Source organism: Abramis brama (assembly GCF_963993115.1).
Source record: "Abramis brama genome assembly, chromosome: 9".
Classification (NCBI taxonomy): domain Eukaryota; kingdom Metazoa; phylum Chordata; class Actinopteri; order Cypriniformes; family Leuciscidae; genus Abramis; species Abramis brama.
The window spans coordinates 1956838-1984572 of NC_139971.1; the positions used below are offsets into that span (position 1 = coordinate 1956838).

Below are 27735 nucleotides of genomic sequence, written 5' to 3' on the forward strand. Positions count from 1 at the left end.
AAAACATTGCTGATAAACCTGTCGCACACAATCTACTCCATGCCTTTTGTCGTCTGATTGATAGTTTAGACTTTTGTAGCGAGTACAAGTATAATTGCACAAAAATCCACCTTCACGTGTCTTTCTGCGGTGACATCTTTACTGATTTGTATTATGTAAACGCAACAATATATTTTATATTGTTGGTAATATTGCAGGATGAACACTTACTAGACTGAAGCAACTGACATTTACTTGATTATCCATAAAAATGAGAGTATCAATTATGATCCTTCAGGCTTTTGAGAAACATTTATTTGTTCATCTCTCAATAATCAGTGTATTGCATTACATTATCATTTATAACTACAGACTATCAGAATTTTCATCTTACTTTTTGGCCTCATAAATATCAGCATTTGCACCAAATTGCATATTTTTGCTCGAGCCTCTTCGTGTGAGCTTCGTGTTCTCACTCTTTTTCTAAAGGTTCAATAAACTGTTCCATTTAAAAATATATATTTTCTGACTATTATTGTATATGTCAGGCTGTACAGGGTTGAGTAGGAAGGACTTGTTGTATTTTTTATCTGTCCAAATGACAGAAAGCATGTTAAAATATTCATCAAAGCTTTTAAAATCCAGTAAATGACCAAAAGTGTTTTATTTTGGCAAGCCTCAGAGACTGTCCAGAGCGCATGCATGTGGACGTCGTGTATCAGAGAGTTTTCCCCTGACACACACAGAAATACACATCTAACAAAAGTCTTCACACTAATGAAATGTCCCTGTTCTGTTTAGGGATGAAGTAATGATGGCCTGGAGGCAGTGCGATGCTCTCGTTTGAAAGCCTGTCTGCTAGTAGTTAAAAATGTTCTCCAGTTTTCTGCTACCCTCTCAGATTGAAGGCTTATTAGTTCCCGTCTCTTGGACTGCAGTCTCCAATAAGACTGTATCAGCAAATCCACTTCATTATCCTCTTTAATTGGCTAAATAATCCCTCTTGCTCTCCACTGAACTTGTTTGTTGGTGGGCAGAATGGCGCTTTATGGCTGACTGGAGAAGATCTAGTCCATTTTTACACACACATACACACACAAAAATGTAAAAAAGATACACACTGTCATACAAACTCATCGACATTTCACTTTGGGGAGCTAAAGCTCTGTAGTCATTGAATGGCTTCAATCACCAGCCCGAGCTCGTTCATTAAAAGGCAAAGCTGTCGATGCCGATCTGATCAGCTAATGGCATGTTAGCAAAAACAGAGAGGGAACTTCACTCGCAGCGTTTTAGCCCTTTGAAAAAAGGAAAGCGAGATCAGCTGTAAAGGTGCAGCTCTTGGTTAGTTTTTCTCCTGATAGATGGCTTCTTCTCGCCGCCGTGCTTTGCTTGTTTATGTTAATGTGTCTGATGACCTGTTGGTCTTCAATCTAACTGGAGGAAATGGCAGATGGAGCAGCGGGGTGTGATCCTTTGATTGTTATTCAATGCGTCCTTCACCACAAAGCCTCACCAACATTAAACACACAAGATGAATGGAAATGTGCACAAAACGCCGAGCTCGGTTTGCCAGCGTGAGCCCAGACGTGAGCCGCGTCTATTTACTGCCATTGCTTGATGATTATTTGACTTCAGTGTCTCGACTGCAATCCACAAATCTATACTGATTCTTTCATAATAATGTGCCTTACATTAATTCAATCCAAAAGTCTACCAAAATACCATAGTTAATGCAAATTAAACACAGTTCATGTTGTCAGTGGTGGTGAATAGTAAGTTACATATTTTACAACACACACTTTATATATGGTGCATTATAAAAAACATTTTAATGCTTTAATAATTATATGACCTCATGAATTGTTACCACAGTTATAATACATTAACACTTATCTATTCATTGTTACACCTTTACTTATATGTAAAATGCATTAAAACGCACAACCAATTTCAGATGTAACAAGGAATCTTATTATAATGCATTTTAACTTTGGTTGCAATTATTTCTGAAAATATATAATGCATTATAATGTACATTATGAATAATCCATTATACATAAAGGCTTTAAGTAAAGTGTTACCAAGTTTTTTTAAATATTTTTTTTATTGGACTGACAATCATTTTGGCAGAATCAGAAACCATGGTACATATTTTAACAAGACATTAGTAATAAAGTTTTATGATGGACGTTGGCAAGGCATTGTTTTTAGATGCCGGTTTTCTTTTATTATTGCGGACTGAAATTGCAGGTTTCTTGATAACCTCTCATTGGCTTTAGCGCTCGACAGAAACTCTCCTCTCCGCAGTTCATCGGCCCCTGGACCTGTAAAGAAGCCGTTTTAAGTGACACAGAATGACATCTGAGCCGAACAGCCCACAGCGGTGATTCCCAAACTCTTCAGAGAGCCGTAGCGATGGAACGATTCACTCAACTCACCATGCAATAGGATTCACAATACTGGTTTCACGATATGATATTCTCACAACAAAATGAGATTTAAGACATATTATAAATGAAAAAGTTTCCTTTTATTATTTCTCAGTATAATAAAACAATGCTGCAACTATCTTTTCTTTTATGTCAAATAAAATAGATAAAACTAAATTGAAATTTCAAATCCACTGACTTTCTTCACCCTTTTCTTGCTCAGAGGAATAGCAGAAATAAAAAAAGTCTACGTAAATGCTACGTACAACAGTGACAGGGGTTTCACATTGTTATATAAAGGCAATATTTTAATATTATTTGTTATCATTTGTATCATTACACTTGCAAGAGTTAGAAAAATGGGACACATTTAGAAAAATATGCCATGTTAATCAACAAATTATTTAAAAACAATTCCATCTACACATTTAGAGAAAGAGATGGTAAAATAAATACAATACCTGGTTCTCGCAGCTTTCTCCTTTCTCCGCTGGTCTTTCTCTTATGGAGATCCCAAAGGGACATTGTGAAAAAAAAAGAAAAAGAGATTGGAGGAAAAATTATTTGGCAATGCTTTTGTGTTCCCCCATGAAACTTTGGACTCACTTTCTCAGGGGAACACAAAAGTCTTTGAACGACCACAAAGTTTCTTAGGGGAACACACAAAACATTTGCTGGAGAACGCAAAAGCATTGGCTTATTTTTCCTCCCATTTCATTATTTTTTTTTTTTTTCATATTCAGCACCATGTCCCCTGCGTATCCTCCAGATGAGGATTCATTTTCTACAACGACACGAAAACACCAGTGCACTTTGTGATCTCAATGGCTCCGGTCAGTGTGGTTTGGCCTGTAACGTCTTCTACGTGCAGACGGAGGAGACTGCAGCTTTGGTGATGGTTTAGATGCTGCATCATGTCTGTTGTGCTATTAGTGTGTATTAACATCTTCTTGCAGTATCTGCACACAGTTTGTGTTCAGTCTGTTACCACCTCGTCGCTTTCATTTTTAGTCTTCGGAAAGTCAAAATGCCGCCACACCTCAGATCTGAACGATCTACGCTTGTTTGCCATGTTGGAGGTCACAGTATACAGCTTCAGCGCCCCTGCTGTTCAAAACATGTATCGCGATTCCTTTAACATCTCAATCGACTTGAATCGTCTCATATTTTTTATTGATTTTGAACCAGTTACATCACACCTTTTCCATTAAGGGACAATATTTGCCCCTTTAAATTGATTTTCAGGTGCATTTATTACCTTTATAAAGGCAAAGTTTCTCTATTAAATATATGTCATGTTTTATGTCAAATTATTAAAACTCCATTAATTTAATTCTTAATAAAATAAAGCAATCCGTTAAACTAAATCAATAATTTCAATCAAATGGATCATCTTTCCGCTAGAGGCATTTAATCCTGCTCATGAATGCAATTACAATGGCATAAATAATGTCATGAGATAATGTGTTAAATAACAAATATTCAACACAGAAATGTATTGTGAAATGATGGTAAAAACAAAGTGATACTTTTTAAATATTAAACTAAAACTGCCAGTAGGTGGCGGCATGTCACTGTCTTAATGAGTGAGTCATCGAGTCATTCATTCATTCATTCAGTAACAAATGAGTCATTGAATCATTGACTCTCCTGTTTCGTTCAAAGCCGCAGATTTGTTCACTGACGAAACAACATTTCTGCTGTGGCTTTCGTTTGAACTATTCTTTAGTGGCAGAATAGAGAAAACAATACTGTTGTAAATCAACATCACTTAACATTACCTTTTTGTTTGTTTGAACTGTTGCATAAAATCAATGTCACATTTGCAATCATGTGGATATTCGGGAAAATGGCATTCTTGCTCGTATTAAAAACAAGAACTCACACAGGGTCGTCTTCTGTATCGAAGAGAGGCTGTCTTCAACCGATCTCTATGTGTCAGTCTGTGTCTTATGCTAGTAAGTGCTAAAAAACACTTTTATATACAGTACATATCTGCACGCAACCTTTCATACACACACTGCTTGTGTAGATGCAGTCAGTTTTGACCGCAAAAGAGGAGGTCATTTGATTGGACGTCATGTATTCGACCTTTTACGGCACTACCATTTTTCTGTTTTAACACTAGAAGTGACGTTTTGCCTGTTGGAAATACATGCTCGGTTTGAATGCTATTTTAAGGTGGGATAGAATTAAATGAAACTAAACTTAGCACTGTGTTCACATACCCCAGTTTGGGAAGCACTGGCCTACAGAATCTCCTTTGATTTACACCAGTTGTCATCAGTCAGCGAGCTTGATATCACTCCACAATCCGACCTCGTGACCCGCCTTCAGGATTCACAAGATGAACGTCTTGTCTTGGAAAAGGAAGAAGTGTGTTTGGAAGGCCATTAGACGGAGGTTTTCAGAGCAAGCCGGTCGTTCGGGATCTATCGGCCTGACCGTCTCGACTCCCACGGGAGATGAATCCGAGTAAATGATTACGCTGAGGGGGTAATTAAGAACAATCTGTCTTCAAACATTCATTTTGCTGGGCTACTTTGCCCTTCATTTGCCTTTCCATTTTCTCTAATGTATAATTTCGCTCTCTTTTCTCTCTCTCTCTCTCTCTCTCTCTCTCTCTCTCTCTCTCTCTCTCTCTCTCTCTCTCTCTCTCTCTCTCTCTCTCTCTCTCTCTCTCTCTCTCTCTCTCTCTCTCTCTCTCTCTCTCTCTCTCTCTCTCTCTCTCTCTCCCCCACCCACTCACACATTTCTTCCCACCACAGGATTGTTTTGCACTGTAGAGTAAATACCAAAAGCTCTAACAGAGAGGCAGGTTTTTGTTAAAGACCCTCAAAGCCGGGAGGCGAGGACTCGAACGAACGCCCTCCTCGCGAGGATCGATCAGCTGTGCTATTGGCAACATCCCTTTGAATAAAACACAGCACTATTGAGTTCACAATCCCCACTGGGCACAAGAATGGGGAGACATAACCTTTCGCATCTGGGCTTTGTGCGCCGGGATTCAAGTCGTCCCCCCCGACGACCCCGACCTCCCCGCCGAGAGGAGAGAGGCGAGAGAAGCAGAGTAAATGTCAGAGAGGAAAGCAGGCACTTCAAAATACGCCTGTTTCTATCTCTTCCCTCATCCGTCCAAACCAAACGAGGGAACGATCCTCAAATACGCCAGATTTAGCTCACTAACATCTGTAGAGATTTACACTTCCATTCAAATGTTTGGAATAATTAAGAGTTTTTTTAATGTAAGAAGTCTAGACTACATTTGTTTGATCAAAAATACATTAAAAACAGTTGTGCTGCTTCATATTTTTATGGAAACCATGATACAATGTTTTCAGGAATGTTTTCATGTTTATTTGAAATAGAAATCTTTACATTGTAACATTTGAAATGTCTTTACTGTCACTTTTGATCAATTGCTGAATCATTTTTTTTACAAGAATATAATTCTTCTTTATTGTTATTTACAAAAAGATCTCATGTGTTAACATTAGTTAATGTATTAACTAACATGCACTAACCATGAGCAATACGTGTGTTACTGTATTTGTAAATGTTAGTTAATGAAAATACAGCTGGTCAGTGTTTGTTCATGTTAGTTCACAGTGCATAAACGAATTTTAACTTTTTGATTTTATTAGTGTATTAGTAAATGTTGAGATTAACATTAACAAAGATTAATACATTCTGCAGAAGTGCAGTTTGTAGTGAACTAATGCTAATGAAACCTTATTGTAAAGTGTTACCGAATAAAGTTAAGAATATTTTGTATTCCTAAAAATTCCCATTTTAACTTCCAATTGAAATTGTAATATTATTTGACAATATTACTGTTTTTGCTGTATTTTTGATCAAATAAATGCAGCCTTGGTCAATAGTGTAGTTTTGAAACTTTCCTAACCACTGAAGTTGTCGTATGAACACTTTTAAGAGCTGGTTATTAATACATCTTAAGATGAATAACGCTCAAAGGAAACAAATCTCTGATAATGTGCGAAGAAAGAGACGAGAGCGTTTCATGCAGGACAAAAGTCTTGAAATTTTCCCATATATAATTTATTTAGTAATTCATTAGTGTTTTTTTTTTAATCTATTATCTATGTATTTAATATTAAATGGTATATAGTTCTTTGTAATCCTGTCTCAGTTCCTTCTTGTTTCGTATATGCAAAGTTGGCTGTTCTCTCAGAGGTCCTTGCTCTTCTGTTTGGCGGGGACGTATGGCAGTACAGTCTGAGTGCTCTTATCCGAAACCGTCTGTGTGCTGCTGTTGCGTAACAGTTTTTTTCCGGCAGCCCGGGTTTAGAAGACCTTTCCTCGGGAGCGTATGAGAGCCAATCATTGACACCTTCACTGGCGACGGGCCCGCGGACGCCGTTTCCCGACAATTGTAGAGGTCGGAGGAGGATAGCGGCGGGATCGGAGAACTGGCTAACGGACTCGGCTCGCTGTCCGTATCCGGGGTCCCACACTCGCCTTTATCGTCCTCCTCGCCACCGTCCTCCTCCTCGTCTTCATCATCGTCGCAGCACAAGGCGTGGTAGAGGATCTTGTCGCTGAAGCGGACCCGTTCTCTGGTCCCGGAGGTCCGGGAGGTTTTCTGGCTGTGCGTTGAGCTAGACGCCTCTTCGCTGGAGGAGTCCGGTGTGATGATTAAAGGTCCGTTTGGGACGGGGAGACCCCCGTTCATCTGCGAGTAAACGCTGGCGGTTGTGGGCCTCGTCTGGGCCTCGTCCGGCTCATCCCTGTGTGCTTTCCGGTTCGCCGACTCCAGGAAGTTGCAGAAGTCCCAGCTGTCCGAGAGCATGTCCTGGCCGAGGAAGTCCAGTCTGAAGGCCTCGCCCAAACCTCGCTCGCTACTCGAAGTGCTGCTCGCCGTCGCCACCGTCCAGTCGTCCGGCTCCAGGTCCAAGTCAAAATCCGATGTGAGTTTGTCGATCTGACCCACCACCTGCGTGAGAGAGAGAGAATGATGAAATAATGGCTTTTCCTTCCTTGGTCATCAAACATGCATTAGCATCACCCTGAAGGTCAGTCTAATTTAACTTTGGTCAACTTCAGTTGCTCTCGGAAAGCGCTGAAGTGATCCTAGGATCATGATTCATTTTATTAAACTGTTTGAACAAAAATTGAATTGAGTTGACTTGCAGGGCCCTCGTTGTCCAACACAATATTCGATGGAAGTGTCAGTATATGAAATTAATTTTCACAATTATGTTGTGATTCCCAGCGTGGGCTTTTATGATTCGCCCAGCGATCTATCTACACACACACACACGCACTGCACATTTATGATCTTTTCTTTATTGAATATTTTTCCCTTTAGAAAAAACAAACAAAAAAACAAACAAACATACAGTACTGTGCAAAAGTACTGTATATATATAAAATGGTGTTTAAATTGTGCTCAGTTTCAGAACCTAAGATAAAATGATTGCATATACTGACAAAGCAATTATTATTTTTATGTCATGGCAGATAACCAATAAATGTTATTAACTTTTTTTTTTTTAGCACAATTTGAATAGATTACAATTAAATAAATCAATAAATCAATACATAAATAAATACAAGAGAGTTTAGGCATCACATACTTGTTCAGATATGCTCATTATGAAAAATAGATTATTAATTTTGAGATTTGCTAAAGATGACAATATTATGAAATGATTAACTTTAGATAACCGTGCACAATACATATCCAATCAAATATGGGCTGAAAAACGAGAAACTGTAATATCGGTCCAAATGGTTCTGATTTGAATGCTAAAATCATGCTGTTGATTTAATAAGAAAAAAACCTCCCAATTACTTAAATAACCTGCACGTTTATTTCCCAACATTCTTTCCCAATGTTGGTCTCAGTAGTTAGTCCAGTTAAGATCTGAATATAGACTAACCCTTTAACCCTTTGTGGCCTTAAGAATGAGGAGAATTTGATCTAAATGTTCTTCAGACCCGTGTCACAAGGTTTCTTGGTTTAGGTGTGTTTTTTTCCTGTCACTTTGTGGCATAAACACAGAAGGATCAGATGAAAATGCCCTGCTGGCATGAGGGATTAAAAATCTAATTCATTTATCCGGCACAATGACTCCAAAGGAGCAATTAGGAGCTCTAAATCCCTGATTACACCGCAGCGAAAGCCAGAGGAGGGCTGTGTTTCCGTGATCCGCTCACTGATTTAACAGATGAGTTGCCTGAGACACTTTTTCTCATCTCTATCTGTAATCACTGACTGAACGGGTGATACTATATTTAAGCATGTGCTGCAAAAGCCGGTTGTTGAGTTTGCTCAGGCGCTTATGGACTATGACAGCTTGACTTCATGAAATTGCTTCGTTTACTGTATGCTATTTGTATTGTATTGTGTATATAGAGTTCATTTATGACTGGACCTCCCATTGTTTTAAGATGTTTTCCCACCCATATTCTGCATGAATGGCACTACATCATCAAATAGCTGGAGAAACATGACGTCCTGCCTGATTGAAACCCCTCACAAAACCTCTTTAGAGAGAGATGTCACATTTATTAGGCCAATCAAATGATAAATTGGCTCGGAAACAACTTTTAGGTAAAGGGCAATTGGATTGGATTGAGCGACAGATTTTTAATAATGTTCCCATCATCACTGCCACCCAATAGTTGTCCAACCCTGTCTGTCATTGTCCAATTAAATCATAGAACTACCAGTTATGATAACTTCCATAAAACCACAGCTGTTTTTAACATTGATATTAATCAGAAATGTTTCTTGACCATCAAATCATCATCTCAGAATGATTTCTGAAGGATCATTAAAGACTACTATGCTTTCTCTCTCTTTTATTATTTATTTATTATTATACCTCCTTGGTTTTCAGTCTATGCTCCTGATTTCTGGTTCATGATGCTCATGTCATTGCCTGAGCAGTGTGACGCATGCGATGGCGTCTCTGGATGAAGGGTAGGAAGCTTAAAAACACACTCTGTGGTGCTGAGGATGTGAGATGAATTGCTGGCCCAAGGGCGGATGAGATAGCTTTGTTTACTAGATTACTCGTCCCGCAAAAGCAGGATTTAATTCAATCAATGTTTTCCGGATAGTCTGGCACCGTTAGACACATTTCACAAACCCCTGTCATCCAAGAGAGGAGCATAATTTTATCTATATTAGGTCCGTTATGACTCATGCCATTTTTAATATTAATTGGAACTGCAGCACATCCTCACAGGAACAAGTGCACTGTCAGTAAAAGTTATTTCCAATTCCAATTGAAAGGTGAAGTGTGTAATTTCTGAGCCTCTAGAGGCACCAGACGTACACTCATAAAATATAAAGTTTCCAAAAGAGTTTTTTGGGTTTTTTTCACAGTGATGCCATAGAAGGACATTTTTGGCTCCGGAAAGAATCCTTTAGTGAACAGTTCTTAAAGATGACCTATTGTGCTTTTTGTGCATCTTTCTTTAGTGTGTGATGTTGCTGTTTGATCATGAAGAAGCTCCAGTTCTTCTCTATATCAGTGTCAGTGTTTCTGAACTCCTGAAACGCCTACATTGTAGTCTTGAGTTTCTTCCGGGAACAAACGTCACAATATTCCTCATTATAATAATTAATACGCAGAATAAAGGGGCGGGGCCTGGTTGAGTTAGTTAGTAGTGTGTTAAACTGGCGGTTATGGTAAGGGGCGGGACATTTCCCAAACACACTCGAAGCGCTCGACCAATCACAACACACTGGTCCAGCCGACCAATCAGAGCACAGTGTGCTTTTCAGAAGGAGGGGCTTCATAGAGACAGGAAGTAAACAGAGCGTTACTGACAGACTGGGAAGAGAGGAGCCGCAACAATGGAGAATATGAGGAAAATAATCAACATTCAAGCAGGAAAACATGCTCTAGTAGAGCCTGAAAACAACATCAAGATTTTTAATAATCTGAAGGACCTTTTTCCACTATAAAGAACCTTTTGTGCATTAGAAAGGTTCCATAGATGTCGAAGGTCCTTCATAGAGCCATAATGACATAAAGAACCTTTATTTTTAAGAGTGTACATAGATAAAAAGGTTTCTCGAACACTCCCCGTCTGCTATTGGTCATCACCCAGTGCTTCTTCTGATAACTTCTAAATTAACAGGTTTAAAAATGGTATGCAATCGAGCACAAGTCATTTTATAGGTCAGATCTGGTAAATCTGTCCCATGCTGTGAAATGTACAGTTTATTTTGGTCATTGGCACTTGACTTTTTTTTTATTGCATAATAAACACTGCTTTAGTTATTGACCGATATTACTTTAACATTTTTTGGCTCATATTTGAGCTATATGTACGCATAATTGTATGCATGCTTATTTCACATATTTTTGTACAGCATAGTCCCGCTTTAAGCCATCTAAATCCATTGTTTGAGCCCACCTGCTGTGTCGGGCCGGATGTCTTTCTACATTTTACACAGGCAGAAGAAAGTATGTTAACACTGCACAAATTATACCTTTCCACCTCCCCCCTCCAAGTGCAACACAAACTGCTAACAGAAACAGAAAACGTCTAATTTGGCAGATAATGTCCGTTGTGCGGCATAATCACGGAAGCAGCCGCCTCCGTTCCTGCGGCTCGCTCGAAGAACGCAGGCTTTCCTCGGGGGAAACAAAATCATTCAAATGAGCCAGCCTAGGCGATGCCCTCACCCCACAACAGCTCCTGAAGCAATTTAACTAGATAGCAGCGCAAGCTTAAAGGGTCTGCGAACCCTTTCTAGGTCACAGATGGGCTCGACGCAGCCACAATGAGCAGTAATCCCTGCGCCTTTCCTCCGAGATGCAGAGAGAGTGAGTGGGCTATGGAGTAAATTATTGGGTAAACAGATTGCCTAAGTGTAAAGGATGAATGAACACATCAGGAAGAAGTCATTAGCGTTGGGACACGTTGCGTTTTAACTGGAAGGAGCACAATGAGAACCTGCAATAGTAATTACAGTCTATAGGGTAAAAATCACATCCTTTTGTCGGCCTCGGCCCTCATAATGGCAGAGATTGCAGCTGGATTATTCAACGCAGAACAGATTCCTCTTCCCACTCCGGCGCTTTCAGCTGACGCTCGTCTCACTGTAGCTAAATTACACATCAGCAACGTCCAGGAAAACTGCACACTGTGGGCTGAAAGACCTGCCGTTTGGAGCGATTATATCTGGTGTTGCAAATGACACCAAACTGGCCTTTCTGCATTTCTGAAAATGTGTGAAAACAATACGTTTATAATAAGCAAGTCAATATTGAGTTACATTTTAGATACAATATGGCCAGTTACTTTGTAACAAAGATAGGCTCTTTCTGCCAGTGGCGGTTCTACATTGAATTACACCCTGGGCGAGACCCCCTTCGAGCGTTCCCCCATTCCCCCATTTGGACATAATTTTTCTTACCCCATTGGCAGATCATGTTTTGCTTGTTTTAAGCAAAAACTCAATTTTAAGTCTTTCACTCAATTTTAAGATATTAAGTCTTGTTTTCTGGGTAAATAAAAAAAGAAATTATTTCCCCAGAAAACAAGACTTAATTATGTCATTTTACCACTTTGTTAAACTAACGTTATGCATCTTTATTTAAGAAATGTTTGATATTTGGACTGGAAACAAGACAAAAATACTAAGTAAGAAAAGCATTTTTTTGCAGTGTAATAACTGAACTTGTAACAGTTTTGTTGCAAAGAACAATATTATGGTGAAATTAGATCTCGTGTTTGAGTTAAAACCGAATTATTGTTAAGCATAGCAAGAATCATAGCAAAAAGGCTAACAAATAAGAGTTATACCCACCAACTAATATTGCCCCTTCATTCATGACATGGATACCGTAATCATACAGAGAAAACATAGTTGCATACCTTTATCTTTCGCTCGTTTCTAATTTAAATTGGGCACCTAATGGCTTGTACCTTTCTTGTCCATCTCTTATTTGACACTCGACATCGACAATCAACAGATTTCCTCTGATCCCCCCCATACCAACTGTCGCTCACGAGTCACGAGACTCACGACCAGAAGTCAAGACTAAACCAATTCACCTTGGTGGTGGTGACCAAGTAATCGTTTTGTATTACCTATTTTTATTAGCCATTCAGACCATTCAGAAAAACAAAAATGTGCAGGAAATATAGAGGCCTGTATTTATAATATTATGAATGAAATGTGCGTTATTTGGAAGAAAGTCGAGGTTTGACTGACTTAGATAACTATATGGATCCCCCCCAGAGGTGAACTGTCATCCGCGCCCGCGCCTCCGCGCCCCCTCCCCTTTCCCCTTCTCAAACAAACATCTTCTCTGCACGGCATCTTCTCAGCAAGCAGGGGCGCCTGCAGCTGCGGAAGGGGGCGCAAATTTGCCAATTCCCCACACAGTGAAATGATAGATAATAGAAAACCGCTTCGCGACGCAGATTTTTTTTTTCTGCTCGTGCCGGCGGCACCGCCCCCCAAAAAATGCCGCCCCGGGCGATTGCCCGGTTCGCCCGTGCCAAAAACCGCTACTGCTTTCTGCAGTTACATTGCAAGCGAATCATGGAATCATTCATTAATCTGATTACTTCAAACACACCAACTGATTCAATTAAAAACACAGATGAGAGATTCTTCATGAGAGAGTCATTGAATCATTCACTCAATAGTCTATTATAAAGTGTTTCTAATAGATTATATTGGCATATAAAATCAAATAATGGCACAATCACGAATGGTTTGTCACAACTGAATCACAGAATGTCTAGAGTACTTTAAAGGGGAAATGAAGCAGTCAATCAAGTTTACATGATTTACAAGATGGATTTCCTCTTTAATCAGCAATAATATAAGAAACATGACAAATGCAAACATATAAAAGAAAAAAAAGAAAAACCGTTATATCTTTTGCTGCCAGGGCGCTGCCATTGTGTGCAGTATTCTAAAGTGTGACGTCACGGGGTTGGTTGGCTTTAATAAACCTGGCTGAATGTATTAATATCACGACGTCAAACTGTCTACACCACGGAGTTTTGACCGCAAACAACTAATGAAGTCTAACGTATGTTATATACAGCAGATGGACTCTGACACGGTGGGCATCGCATTACAACAGCCACACGCGTTGCAACTTACCAACCCGCTCTTCGCCCAAAACCACCACCGGCTGTTCGACATAACAACGTAACTTACCACTGCTCGGTTCCCACGCCGTATCGGCTCAAATGCATATATTAATACATGCTAACTTACATGGTGTTGTTGACATGAATATGATGGCAGACATCGCGAACAATGTTTCCATGTGCAGTTTGTTAACATAACGTTAACGTTAGACGTCGTCTTTTTGTCTGGTACTAATAAACTCCACTAAAGTTAGCTAAACACTAAGTTAGTGTTAGCTAGTTCATGCTTACAGCTGTTAGCTAATAATGACTGTACCTTACGTTAGTTGTTCGCGGTCAAAACTCCGTGGTGTAGACAGTTTGACGTCGTGATATTAATACATTCAGCCAGGTTTATTAAAGCCAACCAACCCCGTGACGTCACACTTTAGAATACTGCACACAATGGCAGCGCCCTGGCAGCAAAAGATATAACGTTTTTTCTTTTTTTTCTTTTATATGTTTACATTTGTCATGTTTCTTATATAATTGTTGATTATAGTGGAAATCCATCTTGTAAATCATGTAAACTTGATTGACTGCTTCATTTCCCCTTTAACAGTGTGTGTTTACTGCTAAATTACAACGTATAGAAACGCTATTCTATAAATTCTGCATTTTTAAATCATTCACAGATTAACTGTTGGGAAATGTTGATGTAAAAACAGTAAAGGCATTAATAAAAACATAACTGTTTAATAAATTGCTGAGATGGGATTTAGTGACCTCTGATCGAGAGGGAAAAAAAAAGGAAAAGTTCCTTGTATATCAACACAGCTGTGATATTAAATATCTAAAAATAACATATTCACTATGACATCATGTAAATGTGTCTATGGAGTGTAGATCAATGCTCGGGACGTTATTTCTATCGAAGCACTCATGTTCCTGACATCTTTTGCTCTACCTCCGGAGGGCTGTGAGCAGGGTTCGAATTATGATTTCATCTTTGTGGGGGTCTCTTTAAAAAAAAGAAAAGAAAAAAAAGTAGCATATGAGCAGGCGCGGTAGCTTAATAATGTAATATAAAAATATAAAAATTTGTAAATATAATAAAAAAGCGTTGGTAACAATTCAATTTAAATAGTACATTTGGTTTAATTTGTCGTTTAATGAGGTCTAATATATGCTGTTAGTTGTGAGAATTTTCACGCGAGTAAATAGATAGATCCGACAGATTCGACCGTGTACTTAAGTGGTCCAGTGGTAGAACATTTGCTAAACGCGTCAGATGTTCTGGGTTCGAATCCGCGCTCATATAAGCTTTTTTTTTTTTCATCAAATCCGATTATGTTTATAAGTGGTTCTATATCAGGCAGAGACACGTTTGTGTGCATTTTGTTTTGTAATTTTACTGGAACGAATAGAGAGTCTCCACAACGGATTGAAGCGCGCCCGAGTGAAGACTGTGCGCGAGCCACAAACAAACACAGTATTCGCGCCAATGATCGCAGCGGCACTTTTATCACTTGATTTAAAGAGCATCTTGCAGGTTAGAAGACCCAACAAGTCAATGTATAGAAAAATAATGTAGGAACTAGATTTTCTTTAAAAAAAAATTATAAATGCGCTACAGTGGCTTCTGGAGTCGTTTTTGTGAGAAAATTTTACTTCCGCATCTGAAAATGGGCGTGACGGGCGTGACGTAGCACGAGGGAGAGCGGTCGATTCAAACAACAGGGAAAAGTGGATCGCAATGACATTTCGGACGCTTGAGGAAATTGTTGACGGACCACAGCCATACAATTATGAGCCTGCTAGGCTGCCAAGAGAGCAGGGACAGGCCAGGATTAATGTTAGACAGAACATATTGGAACTTACAATAACAGAAACTAAGCTTTGATCAGGCGTTTGTCATGCTCATTAATATCCACCCAGACTAACGTTAGGTGATATAACTTAGCGGTTTCTCATCGAGAGACAGAGATATTTATTCCGGATACATTTGTAGTCAGTGTTGCAGGGAAGTGGATGCATACTGGGCCTTAGTGGAAAATGCCAAACTTCCATGGTTGCAGTTAGTGTTGCTACAGTAAAGACATGGTGAATGTTGCTGATCTGTGGACACTGGATAGTTCGTTCATTCATTGCATGTTCATGTTTATTCCTGGTTTCCACGTCAGCGCTGTTTGATCCGTTAAAAATGGAGAAATGTGAATATTTCTCACTAGATCTTGCAGCGATGTTATTACTAATGTGGCGAATTCAAATGCTTTATTTACTGGATCTCGCAGTTACAGTGTTGCTTGATCAGGCTCGCGCTGCACTGGTCCAAACTGATAAACGGTCCACACAAACACAATAACGAGTAGCTCAGTTTCGTTCCGCTTACATTGCGTTTGCCAGTTGATGTTGTGCTCGCGCCTACATCCGGCGGGAGAACCCGAAGATGCGTGCACTGAAGGAACCGCACCAGCTCTGAGTCTCACCCGGTTCTTACTTCGGTATCCCATGTTGAACTCCATCATATCGCCGGGACGATAGCCTCCGATCTGAAGTGAACGCTACACACGACCGCGTTTTCCGAAGCCGACGCGGAAGAGAAATCCCGTCTCTTCACCTGCACAAACCCAGGCACGAAAGATAGCACCGTCCTTTTTCTTGTTAGGAAACCGGTGTACTCGATGTCCTGACAGGCTGGAGTTTTTGCAAGCTCCACAAACACATAAATTTACCATGACGATGATAAATTGAAATACAAAAACTAGTGAAAACACACTGACTCACGACCGCTCTTACTGAATACCAGCCTACTCTGCACTGAGCTGCGTCAGAGCACAGCACACGTCTCCCTCGTGTGACGTAAAATGACGCGATGTTGAAAAAAAGCGGTTTGTACGGGCAGTCAGCTTTATCTACTAAATTGGTGTCCTTATGTCGTTTTAAAACATTTTAAATCCTGCATTATCTTTTCATATGGTATTTTCATACACGGTTATATATTCATTTAGATTTTTTTTTTTACCTGCAAGATGCTCTTTAAGCATAAGGATGTACCGTAGTGTGATGACGATCCGAGATCCCGCGAGATCCATGTGTTTGGCATCTTGTCCTATCTTTTAAGTCATGCTACAGTAGTCTGAAGGAAAAAGTGCTTTATTTGTAATTTAAAATAATGGTGCTGATGATTTTTAGAGACCCCCACAGGTGTATGATTTTACTGCTTTCATGGGAGCTCATCCTCTCTCTATGGGAGCTCAGCTCCCACTGGCTCCCACGTAATTCGAACCATGGCTGTGAGGGGTTACCGAAGGACTTGCTAGCAGGGCTTCGATCGGTACGGGTAACCGCAGGACACTCCTCTCCCGTCTGTACGGGTAACCGCAGGACACTCCTCTCCCGTCCGCGAGGAACCGCAGGTATAGCGGGAGCTAGCATACAGAGGTTAGCATTCCTACGAGTGACAGCTGACTCCCCGCCAGAGCCTCCTGCTAAATGTCATCTGTGGCGCTGGTCCGTGAATAACACGCGCTGGAAAGGCATAAAAACACGCGCTGCTGTTGTTCTGTGCTTTAGCTGAGCTGGGGTCACTTTCATTTGTATTGAACATGTTTACTGCAGGACAATTCCCTTGCTGTGTTCATACATAACTAAATAGATCACTTTAATTGTGAATAATAAATATATAAATGCAACTGTATAAAAATGTATATATAATTTATTAAATAGAGTATATATATCAACAGCAGGTAATCACAGCTGTGTTGATATACAAGTAAATCACCAAAATCCCATCTCAACAATTTATTATGATTTATCAATACCTAAAATGACAACATTTGCTGACACTCAACAGTTCATTTGTGAATAATTTAAAATATAGAATTTATAGAATAGAGTTTATAGAATTCTAGAATCTATATATGTTGCGATTTAGCAGTAAACACACACTGTTTATAAGAAACACAAAGCAAACACAATTTTTTTTTCTGTGATTTGGTCGTGACGAACCATTCGTGATTGTGCCATTATTTGATTGTTTATTCGCCAATATATTGTGGTATAATCTATCAGACACACGTCTCAGTGCTTCATTCTAGAAGGAATCCATTTTTTAGAACAATTTATGACTCACTAAATCATTAAATCATAAATATTATATATATATATATATATATATATATATATATATATATATATATATATATATATATATATATATTTTTATGTATGTAACAAACAGTTAAGAGCGTATACATAATCATAATCTACATATACCCCCAGTTTCACAGACAAGGCTCACGCTAGTCCCAGACTAAAATGTTTGAGCTGTTTTAACTGAAAGCATTTCTTAAAATATGTCACTGTCTTTGTTTTGTTTCAAGATTCACACCAGTAATGTTTTTGTTTCTAGGCATGTTTATAAAAGCTACTTAAATGTCCTATTGACCCATAAGGCCTAATCCTGTTTTAATCTAAGCCCTGTCTGTGAAACCAGGCCATAGTCATTTGTTCGTCCCTCATATTTAAATATTTACCTCATATTTTGGTTGTTTTATTGAACTTGTAGGGTCATTAAAACAAATATCCCCTCTGGACATAATTTTGGCCACTACTGTATACATAAAATATAAATATATATATATTTAAATGTATATGATTTTGATTGACCATCTCAAAACTCTTCACAGATTCATTTTTCACAGTTGTTGATGTGTAGTATTTGTGCATCTGAAAAGCTTCTGAAATAAAGGCAGATGTAAGTTGTGACTGGTCTCACTGAATGTGTTTCTCCAATACTGTCCTGCTGAGAGATATTACAGTAAAACTGCTGTCCTACTTAAACTTCTGCTGAATCCTGCAATCCTGCGCATTGATAATTGTGGGCATTTATAAAGTTCTTCAGTACAAAGTCTTTGAGTGTTGTTTTCATGCTGTCTGTGTCTCAAACAACCAGCACAATCAGTCTACTTTACGTAACGGTATACACACCAAAAAGAAAAATAATAATAATAATAATTTCCATCAACTCTAAATAGCTATTGAAAAAAAAAAAAAGTTTGTCAGGCAAAACTTTTCAGACCCCTGAATGATCCATTATATAATATTCAGCCTCTAGCATGAGTTTCCCCAAGAATCTGATTGAAATGTGAGCACTATGGGAACAGAGAGCTATTAAAACCGCCTCTCCATAGTTAGAGGCCGAATTTGATGATTAGGAACTGCAAACAATTACTGCAACAGCGTCACATGCTGATTTCAAAGTGAACCGTTGGTAAATATTTCCTTAATGTATTTCGCTCATGCAGCGATTCAGACTTTCAAGCACACAGAAATCAATTCATCGTCCGCTCTGTTTAAGTTCACTTTGGGACGCATGCGGGACGTTATCCTGCTCCGGCCTTTCTATTACACTCTGCTGGCGGATTCGTCATCGTCCTTATCGTTATGAAATTTGCTTAAGAAAAAAAAAAAAATCATTTCAGCAAAGGCTTCAGATTCTCAGTCCAGCTGATACTGTAAACGAATATTAAAGGTGATGTCATAGAGCAAGAAAAGGTAGAGACAACGAGGAAATAATCAGAGCTCCTGCGGCGCTCGCTACGGGACATCGGGTTACACGTTACCGGGAGTCTTGTGGAGTCGGACAAAAATAAAGTCCTCACTGCAGCTTTTAGGGGCTGAAAACGGTTTATCTGAAACAGATAACACAATATTTTGGTGTCTAAAAAGAAAATGAGAAACCAAATAATGGTCGTCATGAATGGTTGGTCACAATCAATCATGCACAACATACATATATTATAAAAACTAAATGTATATTAAAAAAACATATAATTTTTTTTCCCCAAAAATTCTTCACAATTATCTGTTCACCAATATTGATGTTTTTAAATAATTAAATATTAATAATAACAAAAGCACTGCACCACAAATTGGTTATAAAAAACAAACAAACAAAAAAAAACAATAAATGAGTATAGCCTTCTGTCCCTTGGTAATCCAATTGATTTTTATAATTGGCGTTTAAAATGTTTCACAGATGAATTGTTCCCAGATGTTGATGTTTAGATTAATAAGAGGATAACCAATCAATAAAATGTTGAGATGAGATTTAGTGACCTCTATGGTCTAGTTGTATTTCCTAAAAAAAGTGCATCAAATGAAACTCAATGCAACACAAACCTGAGTGTCTTTACTATTGAAAGAAACAGGGATTTTCAGTCAGAGCTTGTCTGATGCCGGAGTAAAGTATCGGCTATACTGTATATGTGTGAGAGAACAAGTGAATCCTTTGTCACGCAGAAAGATTTCAAACGCGAGCATGTTTTTTTCTTCTTCTTTTTTTTTTTTTGCACGGATCCGCTTTAACGGATGATCTGGGTCACGCAGACCAGATTGGTACGATGTGTCACTCATCCAGTGCTGAGTGTGTGAAGTGTGTGTTTGAAGTGCTCCCCCCGACCGTTAGCGGCTAATTATCCCGTCATACATGGGAGCATGGGCTCCGGCGTTCATTAAGCACACAACACCCTCCTTTTTATCTAGACTCTGAAATAACACTTCAAGCAGACCTTAGCACATGCTGCATATTCACACACACACACACACACACACCACGAGTGGGGCGACGAGGCTCTCAACAGCTGGATGATCAGACGCATGAACACACAGCTGTATAATGGGTGTCAGTCAGCGGCTCCTGTGATCTGACGCACACTTTCCTCTGCTCCTAATTGCAGTGGAATTGTCAAAAGCGGTCATTATTTTTCCTCTCTTCTTACAGAAGCTTGGCTGTAGTCATTTCAAACTCTCAGAGTAAGGCTGAGCTGAAGAATTATGTGGGCCACGGCTATAGATATGCTAAGGCTATCTTTAGATATAGGCTTGGCTAACTTTGGATGTGGGTTTGCTGGCTATTAACGGCACTGAGCGGTTCTGTGATACTGGGCCGCTCTGTGGATCCCCGTTACATAACTCGCCGACTGCTTTACCTGAGGCGGACGGCCAGATCCAGATATAAGCACGTATTCATCACTGTTTGAAATGGGGTTAATTTAGTTTAATTGATGCCATTTTCGCTGTGTTATTACCAGGTGGCTTGCACAGGTTCTTTAGGCTATACATGAATTATTCATTGCAAACAAGTCACACGTTAATTGTTGAACATAAGAATTACTTACAGCACATCAAAGTCTCTGAGAACTGCCATTTTGCATTTCTGACAGTATAATGTTATTCATGTGTTATAAATGTGTTATAAGCAGTGCATTTCTAAAAAAGAGATAAAACATCTACTATGACGATTATGTAACATAGCTATTTCTGTCCATGAGTACAGCCAGTAATTCACAATGAAATACTCATGCACTGTTGCTTTTCTGACCGTATAATAATATCAACATGTGTTGTGTACAATAAGCAGTAACATTGCTTAAATAGATAAATAGATAAAACATCCACTTTACAGATTATGCAACATAATCGTATTTCAGTCTCTATGAGTATTGAGTCATTCACAATGGAAACAATCATGCATTTTTGCATTTTTGACAGTGTAAATGTTATACATGCGTTATAATTGTGTTATAAGCAATACAATTTATAGCTTAAAGATTATATAGCGATAACTTGATGATTATGTAACGTAACTGTTTGCCCCTGATTACTGACACTTATTTATGACATAATAATGCACTCCTGCATCTTTGACATTATAATAATGTTATGCATATGTTATAAGTGTATTATAAATGTGTTTTGTATGTGTGTTATGTAGAGATAAAACATCTGTGAAGATTATGTGACAACTCTTGTTCTGCCAGTCATTTGCAATGAAAAAATCACGTATGCATTTCTGACCGTATAATAATGTTATACTGGTGTTATAAATGTGTAATAAGCAATAAATTGCAAAAAAAAAAAAAATGTTTTATGCAGAGAGAAAACATCTACTATGAAGATTATGTAACATATCTATTTATGTCCCTGAGTGCAGCCAGTAATTTAAGGTGAAATAATCATGCACTTTTGCATTTCTGACTGTATAATAATGTTATACATGTGTTATAAATGAGTTATAAGCAATGCATTTGCTTATGCAGGGAGTCTACTATGAAGATTATGTAAGAATATATTTCTATCTCTATAAAGAATGTGTTTAGGTGCGTATGATGATTTCCATGTGTTGTGGGTAATCTAGCAAAGTCTCTGAGAAGCAACACTCGTGACGAGGGCCTGAAACAAGATGCATATAGTTGCGTTTTTGCAATAGACTATTTGTTTGTGGTTTCCTCGTCCCAGGACCTTGTTTTTCACAAAGAGAAATACAGCCCTCTATCAAATCAGTTCATAATGTCTGAGACAGTGTTCATCACTATTCAGAAACGAATCAGAAGGTACAGTATATACAATGAATCAGGTCTGCTCATTAAAAACACACTGTAGATCATATTTGCCTTGAATGATGACAACAAAAGGCTCACCAAAGAAAGATTTCAGCAAAGAGAGCCACGGCAAATCCATGGCATGACTGTCGAAAGTCAAAAATGGGGTTTTCTTGCCTATACTATATCGCCTATATATCAGTGGTTGGAGACATCTTAACACTGTCAGCATGTGCTGTAGTTTCTTCCCTTGCATTGAACCTCATGATTATATAATGAAGTCATTTCATCAGTGAAGTAAGTGTTCACTGAACAGATTTGGAGCATGCACTCGATTGGCTGATGCATTTGCTTATGGCAGTCTCTGGAGAAAGAGCAGAGTAATCTGAATTTCACTTGCATCTCATAACTTATGTTCTCTGTATTTTCCAAAAGATTGTCTAATGCTTAAAATTTGAATATTTTTCACATTGACTTCATGATACAGCTCGCAATATACTAAATCCTCCGTAACTACCACGTTTTTATTACCGACTTTTTCATCTGTTTGAAGAAACAGTCGGAGTTTATTTAGACTACCTGATGGTGGCTTAAAGAGAGTAATTTGCGCATTACAATGATGAAACCCACAGCCTGCTCTCCGTGGCTGACAGTATAATTGGAAGTTAGACAGGGAAGCACATTTGAAAAGACATAATAGAAGTATATTAGTCACTAATTAAGTCACATGCATTTTTCTCTTCCCCTGACACATTCATCATCTTTAAATCCCTTCATGTGTTACTCTGTGAATAAGTGTGAAGCTGTGTTTATACGTGTGACTGTGTGTGGATGTGAGACGGAAAGAGAAAGCGTACACAAAGGGCACATGGGTAGCAATTATCTCTCAGCATATATAACCTGGATGACATACTGGAAATGGCCAACACATTGTAAACTGAGCAATAGAAAGTTGGATTTTCACACTGTTTCTGGACGTAATGCAATTAAAGATGCTCAAAGAGATCTGCGTGATTTCCTACATTGAAATAGACCATTCCTTCAACCCGATGTCATAAAATACATAATGGCAGGGAGTTCTCTGACTGGCTCATAAAAGACTAAACAAAACGAATCCTTATTTATATGAATTATATTGGTGCATAGTTACATTTTACTTCATTATTGACTATTATATCGATATTTGAAGGCTTTCAACAGGGACTGTATAATGTTGAGATCCATCTTTTTGACATATTTAATGAGGGATTCATTAAAATTCAAATCTTTTCCACTCTTGTTGCACCGTTTCCTTCTTGAGCATCAATGAATGTTTTCAGATTTTGTTTTTCGTTGTTATCAAGAGTGGAAAAGATTTGAATGCGATGATCAAAGTAACATACTCAGTTTGTCCTTGGATAAACATGTAAGTATCTTATTTAGCTTACTTAATAAAAAAAAAAGAAATAATAATAATAATTACGTCTTCATTAAAAGTTTACACCCAGCTATTAATAAATTGTGTTGTTTTCTTGAGCATTAATTAATGTTTGCACCTTTACAAACCTATGCAAATTGCAAGAACCATGCTTTATGCATGAATACGTATGATAACTAATGAAAGATACAGGTGTAGTGGAAAGCATGATACTGAGCGTCATCCAGAAATCATATTCAGAGTCTTGGAAACAATAGAGAAACTATCAGTCTCTTAATTTTGTCTGCATTGCTTGCGATTTTCTTTTTTAAAGGAAATGTTTGTGTGCGTCCTTCTGCAGTTTTCTGCCAGACTTCATATTTTCCCAGACTGTGGTTTGCCCGTCGTCACTCGTAGGGCAAAATCAGGAATTAAAATAGCATTGGGCGGGAGACTGTGAGGAAGTCTCTCTCTCTCTCTCTCTCTCTCTCTCTCTCTCTCTCTCTCTCTCTCTCTCTCTCTCTCTCTCTCTCTCTCTCTCTCTCTCTCTCTCTCTCTCTCTCTCTCTCTCTCTCTCTCTCTCTCTCTCTCTCTCTCTCTCTCTCTCTCTCTCTCTCTCTCTCTCTCTCTCATTCATTCTCTCGCTGATACCGCCGGCCGTCAGATCGATGTCTCTCTGGCGCTCCGCTTTGTTTCTCTGGCCCACACTGCATCTGTTTAAATAGCTTCCGCTTTCTCATTTGGAAAAATCCCATATATCATTACCCAACAAATGTAACTTGCTCTCCCATACTGAAGTGAAAACTCCAGCATTCTGAATAAATAAGGACAAAAAGAAAGCCAGTGATTTATTTTATTCTGCTCTCAGAGCTGCTTTTATACGGCATGAAGCAAAGCAGCAGCAAATCTATTTCCATTCCTCAATCCTTTTTGTTTTGGACTTTTTCAAGGCCTCGATCATCAGAATTACCTTGACACGGCCAGGTAACGCTTTACGATCAGCGATGCGGTGATCTGATGTATGGCGTGGCAGGAACCAGGAAGGCGTCCAGATGAGACAAAAACATCGACTCAATTGCTTGAATTGAGAAACACGAGTCACGCTGTTCAGTTTGCTTAATCAAGAGAACAAAGCTTTTTGATTTTGTGTATTATTATTCAGATAAATCACAGGGGGTGTTGCAATTTAAAATCAGCTGGGTTGTGGAACATTATTCACAGTTTATGTTATGAATTTTTATGCATGTTTGAAAGGCATGTTTTAAAAGACTTAAGAGGGAGATTAAAGGATTCTTAACCCTCAGAAACACCAGCCTTGATATTGATGAAGTATTTTCCTTTTAGAGTCATTGGTTATTAAAATCATATGCATATTTATGCGTATTTTGCTTCGGGGTGAATTTTTGAGAAAAAAAACAAAAAAACAAAAACAAACAAACATTGCAATATTTCTATGTTGGGTTTTCAAGGCTGCAACATTTCAGAATGAAGGATGGAACTGATAATGCTCGGACATTCTGGGCTTGACTTTCATGAGAAACATGAAGGCTGAAATTTCAATATGTTTATACAAGTTCATATACAGATATATATAAATTCTAGTGCTGGGAAACGATTAATCACAAGTTTGTGTTTACATAATATATGTGTGTGTATAATTTGTAATAATGTAATATAATTTGTATATTATATAAATACACATGCATATGCATGTATATATTTAAGAATATCATATTTTTATTTAAAATATTTATATTTAAATATAATTTAAATTATAAATATATTTACAGTATATATATACATGCAAATATTTCTTAAGTATATACATGCATGAATGTGTAATTATATATACAAAATAATTATACACAGTACACATACAAATATTATGTAAACACAAACTTTTATTTTGGATGCAATTATTTTTGGCCAGCACTAATTCACACACACACACACACACACACACACACACACACACACACACACACACACACACACACACACACACACACACACACACACACACACACACACACACACCCACACACACACACACACACACACACACACACACACACACACACACACAAACAGGTACACACATCTTTGTGGGGACACTCCATAGACTTAATGGTTTTTATACTGTACAAACTGTATATTCTATCTCTTTACACTAACCCTACCCCTAAAAAAAAACTTTCTGCATTTTTACATCTCATGTTTTACTATCCTTGTGGGGACATTTGGTTCCCACAATGTAATATAAACCAAAACACACACACACACACACACACACACACACACACAAATATATATATATATATATGTACATGAACTTTCAGTTGGCAGTGAACTGCACAATCCTGGCTAGTTAATAATCAAATAATCCAAAAAAAAAAGATCCAATAAACATTTCCCTGCCAAAGCCGTAGTGAGCTGCTGCTATGTGTAGTTTCAACACATATGTAGTGAAAGATATCTATTATTTAATAGCTTTAAATAACTTGCAATTTTGCTACAGTGTGTCTCTGGAGGTTTGAGATTTAACAGTTTAGACTAGCAGTGCCTCAGTTATTTCTCTCAAGAAGAAATTAACCAAAAATAACAAATGGTTGCATCTACAAGCCTCAGGTCAGATGATACAGCTGTTGAATATGGAGACAATCCTCATCCGTCACCCATCACAACCGTTCGTCAGTGTTAGCACATCCACACATATCCTCACTCTTTCCCCTCCATCCTCCTCTCCCTTTCAATTTCATTCCTTCCCTTTCCTCTTTAGCAAGACCTCGGAGAGGCTGTGACACCGTTATCAGACTTGTTAGTTTGCTGAATCAATGGTTGCGGTGTAATCTGAATGGAGGAGCGGAAGCAAAGGTGAGTCTATTTGCAAACACAATCACAACAATATATCCAGCAGTCCCCGGAGAACCTTCTGCCCGCTTAACCTCCTAAAACACACACTAAATCTACAATCAGGGTCTATTGAGCAGCAGATGCTGACAGGTTATTAGCATCATAGGATTTATTCAGTCATTTACTGTCAGGAGTTTCCGAGTCAATGGTTAATTTTCGTCATGGTTTCAAACGAAAGAATCACTCATTGCACTGGCGTGTTTTCAACTGGGCTCAGATCCACTAACACAACTGGAGAAGCTCGGCTTGTGTGTAAGTTTGTGATTAATGATTATCCTTCTGTGACTAGTTTTGGGTCAACGTCACCAGGAACACTTCCATGTAAAATACTGGGGATATTCACTAATATTAAACTTTTAATGTGACAGATAAAGTACTGTATCTGAATGAATTTAAAACCCAACAGGGACAATATATGCTGTACATATGCTATTCATTCATTCATAGATTCATTGATTCATTTCATTGATTTGTTGATTCATTAATTGATTTATTGATTCATTCATTGATTCATTGATTCATTCATTGATTCATTTAGAATTTGTATATTTGTGCCAGAAGATTAGCTGATTATTAAACTTTTAACGTGACAAATGAATGAATTTAAAACCCAACAGGGACAATATATGCTGTACATATGCTGTTCATTCATTCACAGATTGATTGATTGATTGATTGATTGATTGATTGATTGATTGATTGATTGATTGATTGATTCATTGATTCATTCATTCATTCATTCATTCATTCATTCATTTGTATATTTCTGCCAGAAGATTAGCTGATTCAATAGCCTAATTCATTTTACATTATCCAGCTAGCATGAAATGCTTTAGTGGGTGATTATGTCTGGTTGCACTGCAATACTAGAAAGTCACATTCAGTTTCTTATATTGTACAGAGCCAATAAATGTTGCTGATAGAGTTGGATTCAGAGCGGCTTGGCTCAGTGCAATAACAACAGAAACTCATTCTGACTCGAGCAGACCTCGGTGTGACAGCACAAACAGTGCAGCAATTATATCAACAGCATTAATTATTAGCCTTGTCCACTTTTTTCAGACAGAGATGTCATGTCAGATGAAGTTTAATTGGTTAGAAGTGGGCTATTAGTTTAGAATGTGGGCTGGTTACAGATGGTGAAAAACTCATAATGATTTGTGGTGAATTATGAAGAACATTCAGATTAATTGACAATAATTTTACTGTCACCTGTCAGTCCCGCAAGTACTTGATGATTCGCTAAGCTCCGCCCCCTCTTGATTACAGTAGATGCATATATAGGGCTATTTCCATAAACAACACTAATTTCGCTAAAATGTGCTTGCTGGAGTAAATAAATATTTAATGTTTATTATTCATATATGAACTCAAATTAATTGTGGGATTGCAAATAATTCTTCTCAGTTACACTTTATTTAGATATTCTACTAACTATAAGTAACTACATTTCAACTAACTCTCATTAAATTGAAACTATATATGTGAGCTAACTCTCATTAGAGCTTTAGTAGACTGTTATGGGTAGACTGTTATGAGATGTTAGGGT

General features: G+C 38.2%; 1 protein-coding gene and 1 long non-coding RNA gene across 7 annotated transcripts in view; both read right to left on the reverse strand.

Moving 5' to 3' along the window:
• Positions 1-2270: 2270 nt before the first annotated feature.
• LOC311089675 lies at positions 2271-4921 on the reverse strand. The gene is made up of 3 exons (XR_014607731.1): positions 4640-4921; positions 2873-2912; positions 2271-2306 (listed from the first exon to the last, which is right to left on the reverse strand). It is a non-coding gene; the product is annotated as an uncharacterized lncRNA (long non-coding RNA).
• An 828-nt stretch (positions 4922-5749) lies between these two features.
• insyn1 (inhibitory synaptic factor 1) overlaps positions 5750-27735 on the reverse strand; it is a 74800-nt gene continuing 52814 nt past the window's right edge. For 3 of the 6 annotated variants that reach the window (XM_084124570.1, XM_084124567.1, XM_084124566.1), the window contains one exon: positions 5750-7365. In XM_084124570.1, coding sequence (XP_083980696.1) covers positions 6658-7365 — 708 coding nt within the window. In that variant the 3' untranslated portion in view covers positions 5750-6657. The remainder of the gene's footprint in view (positions 7366-27735) is intronic. The other 3 variants (XM_084124571.1, XM_084124569.1, XM_084124568.1) reach the window with 1 other exon arrangement.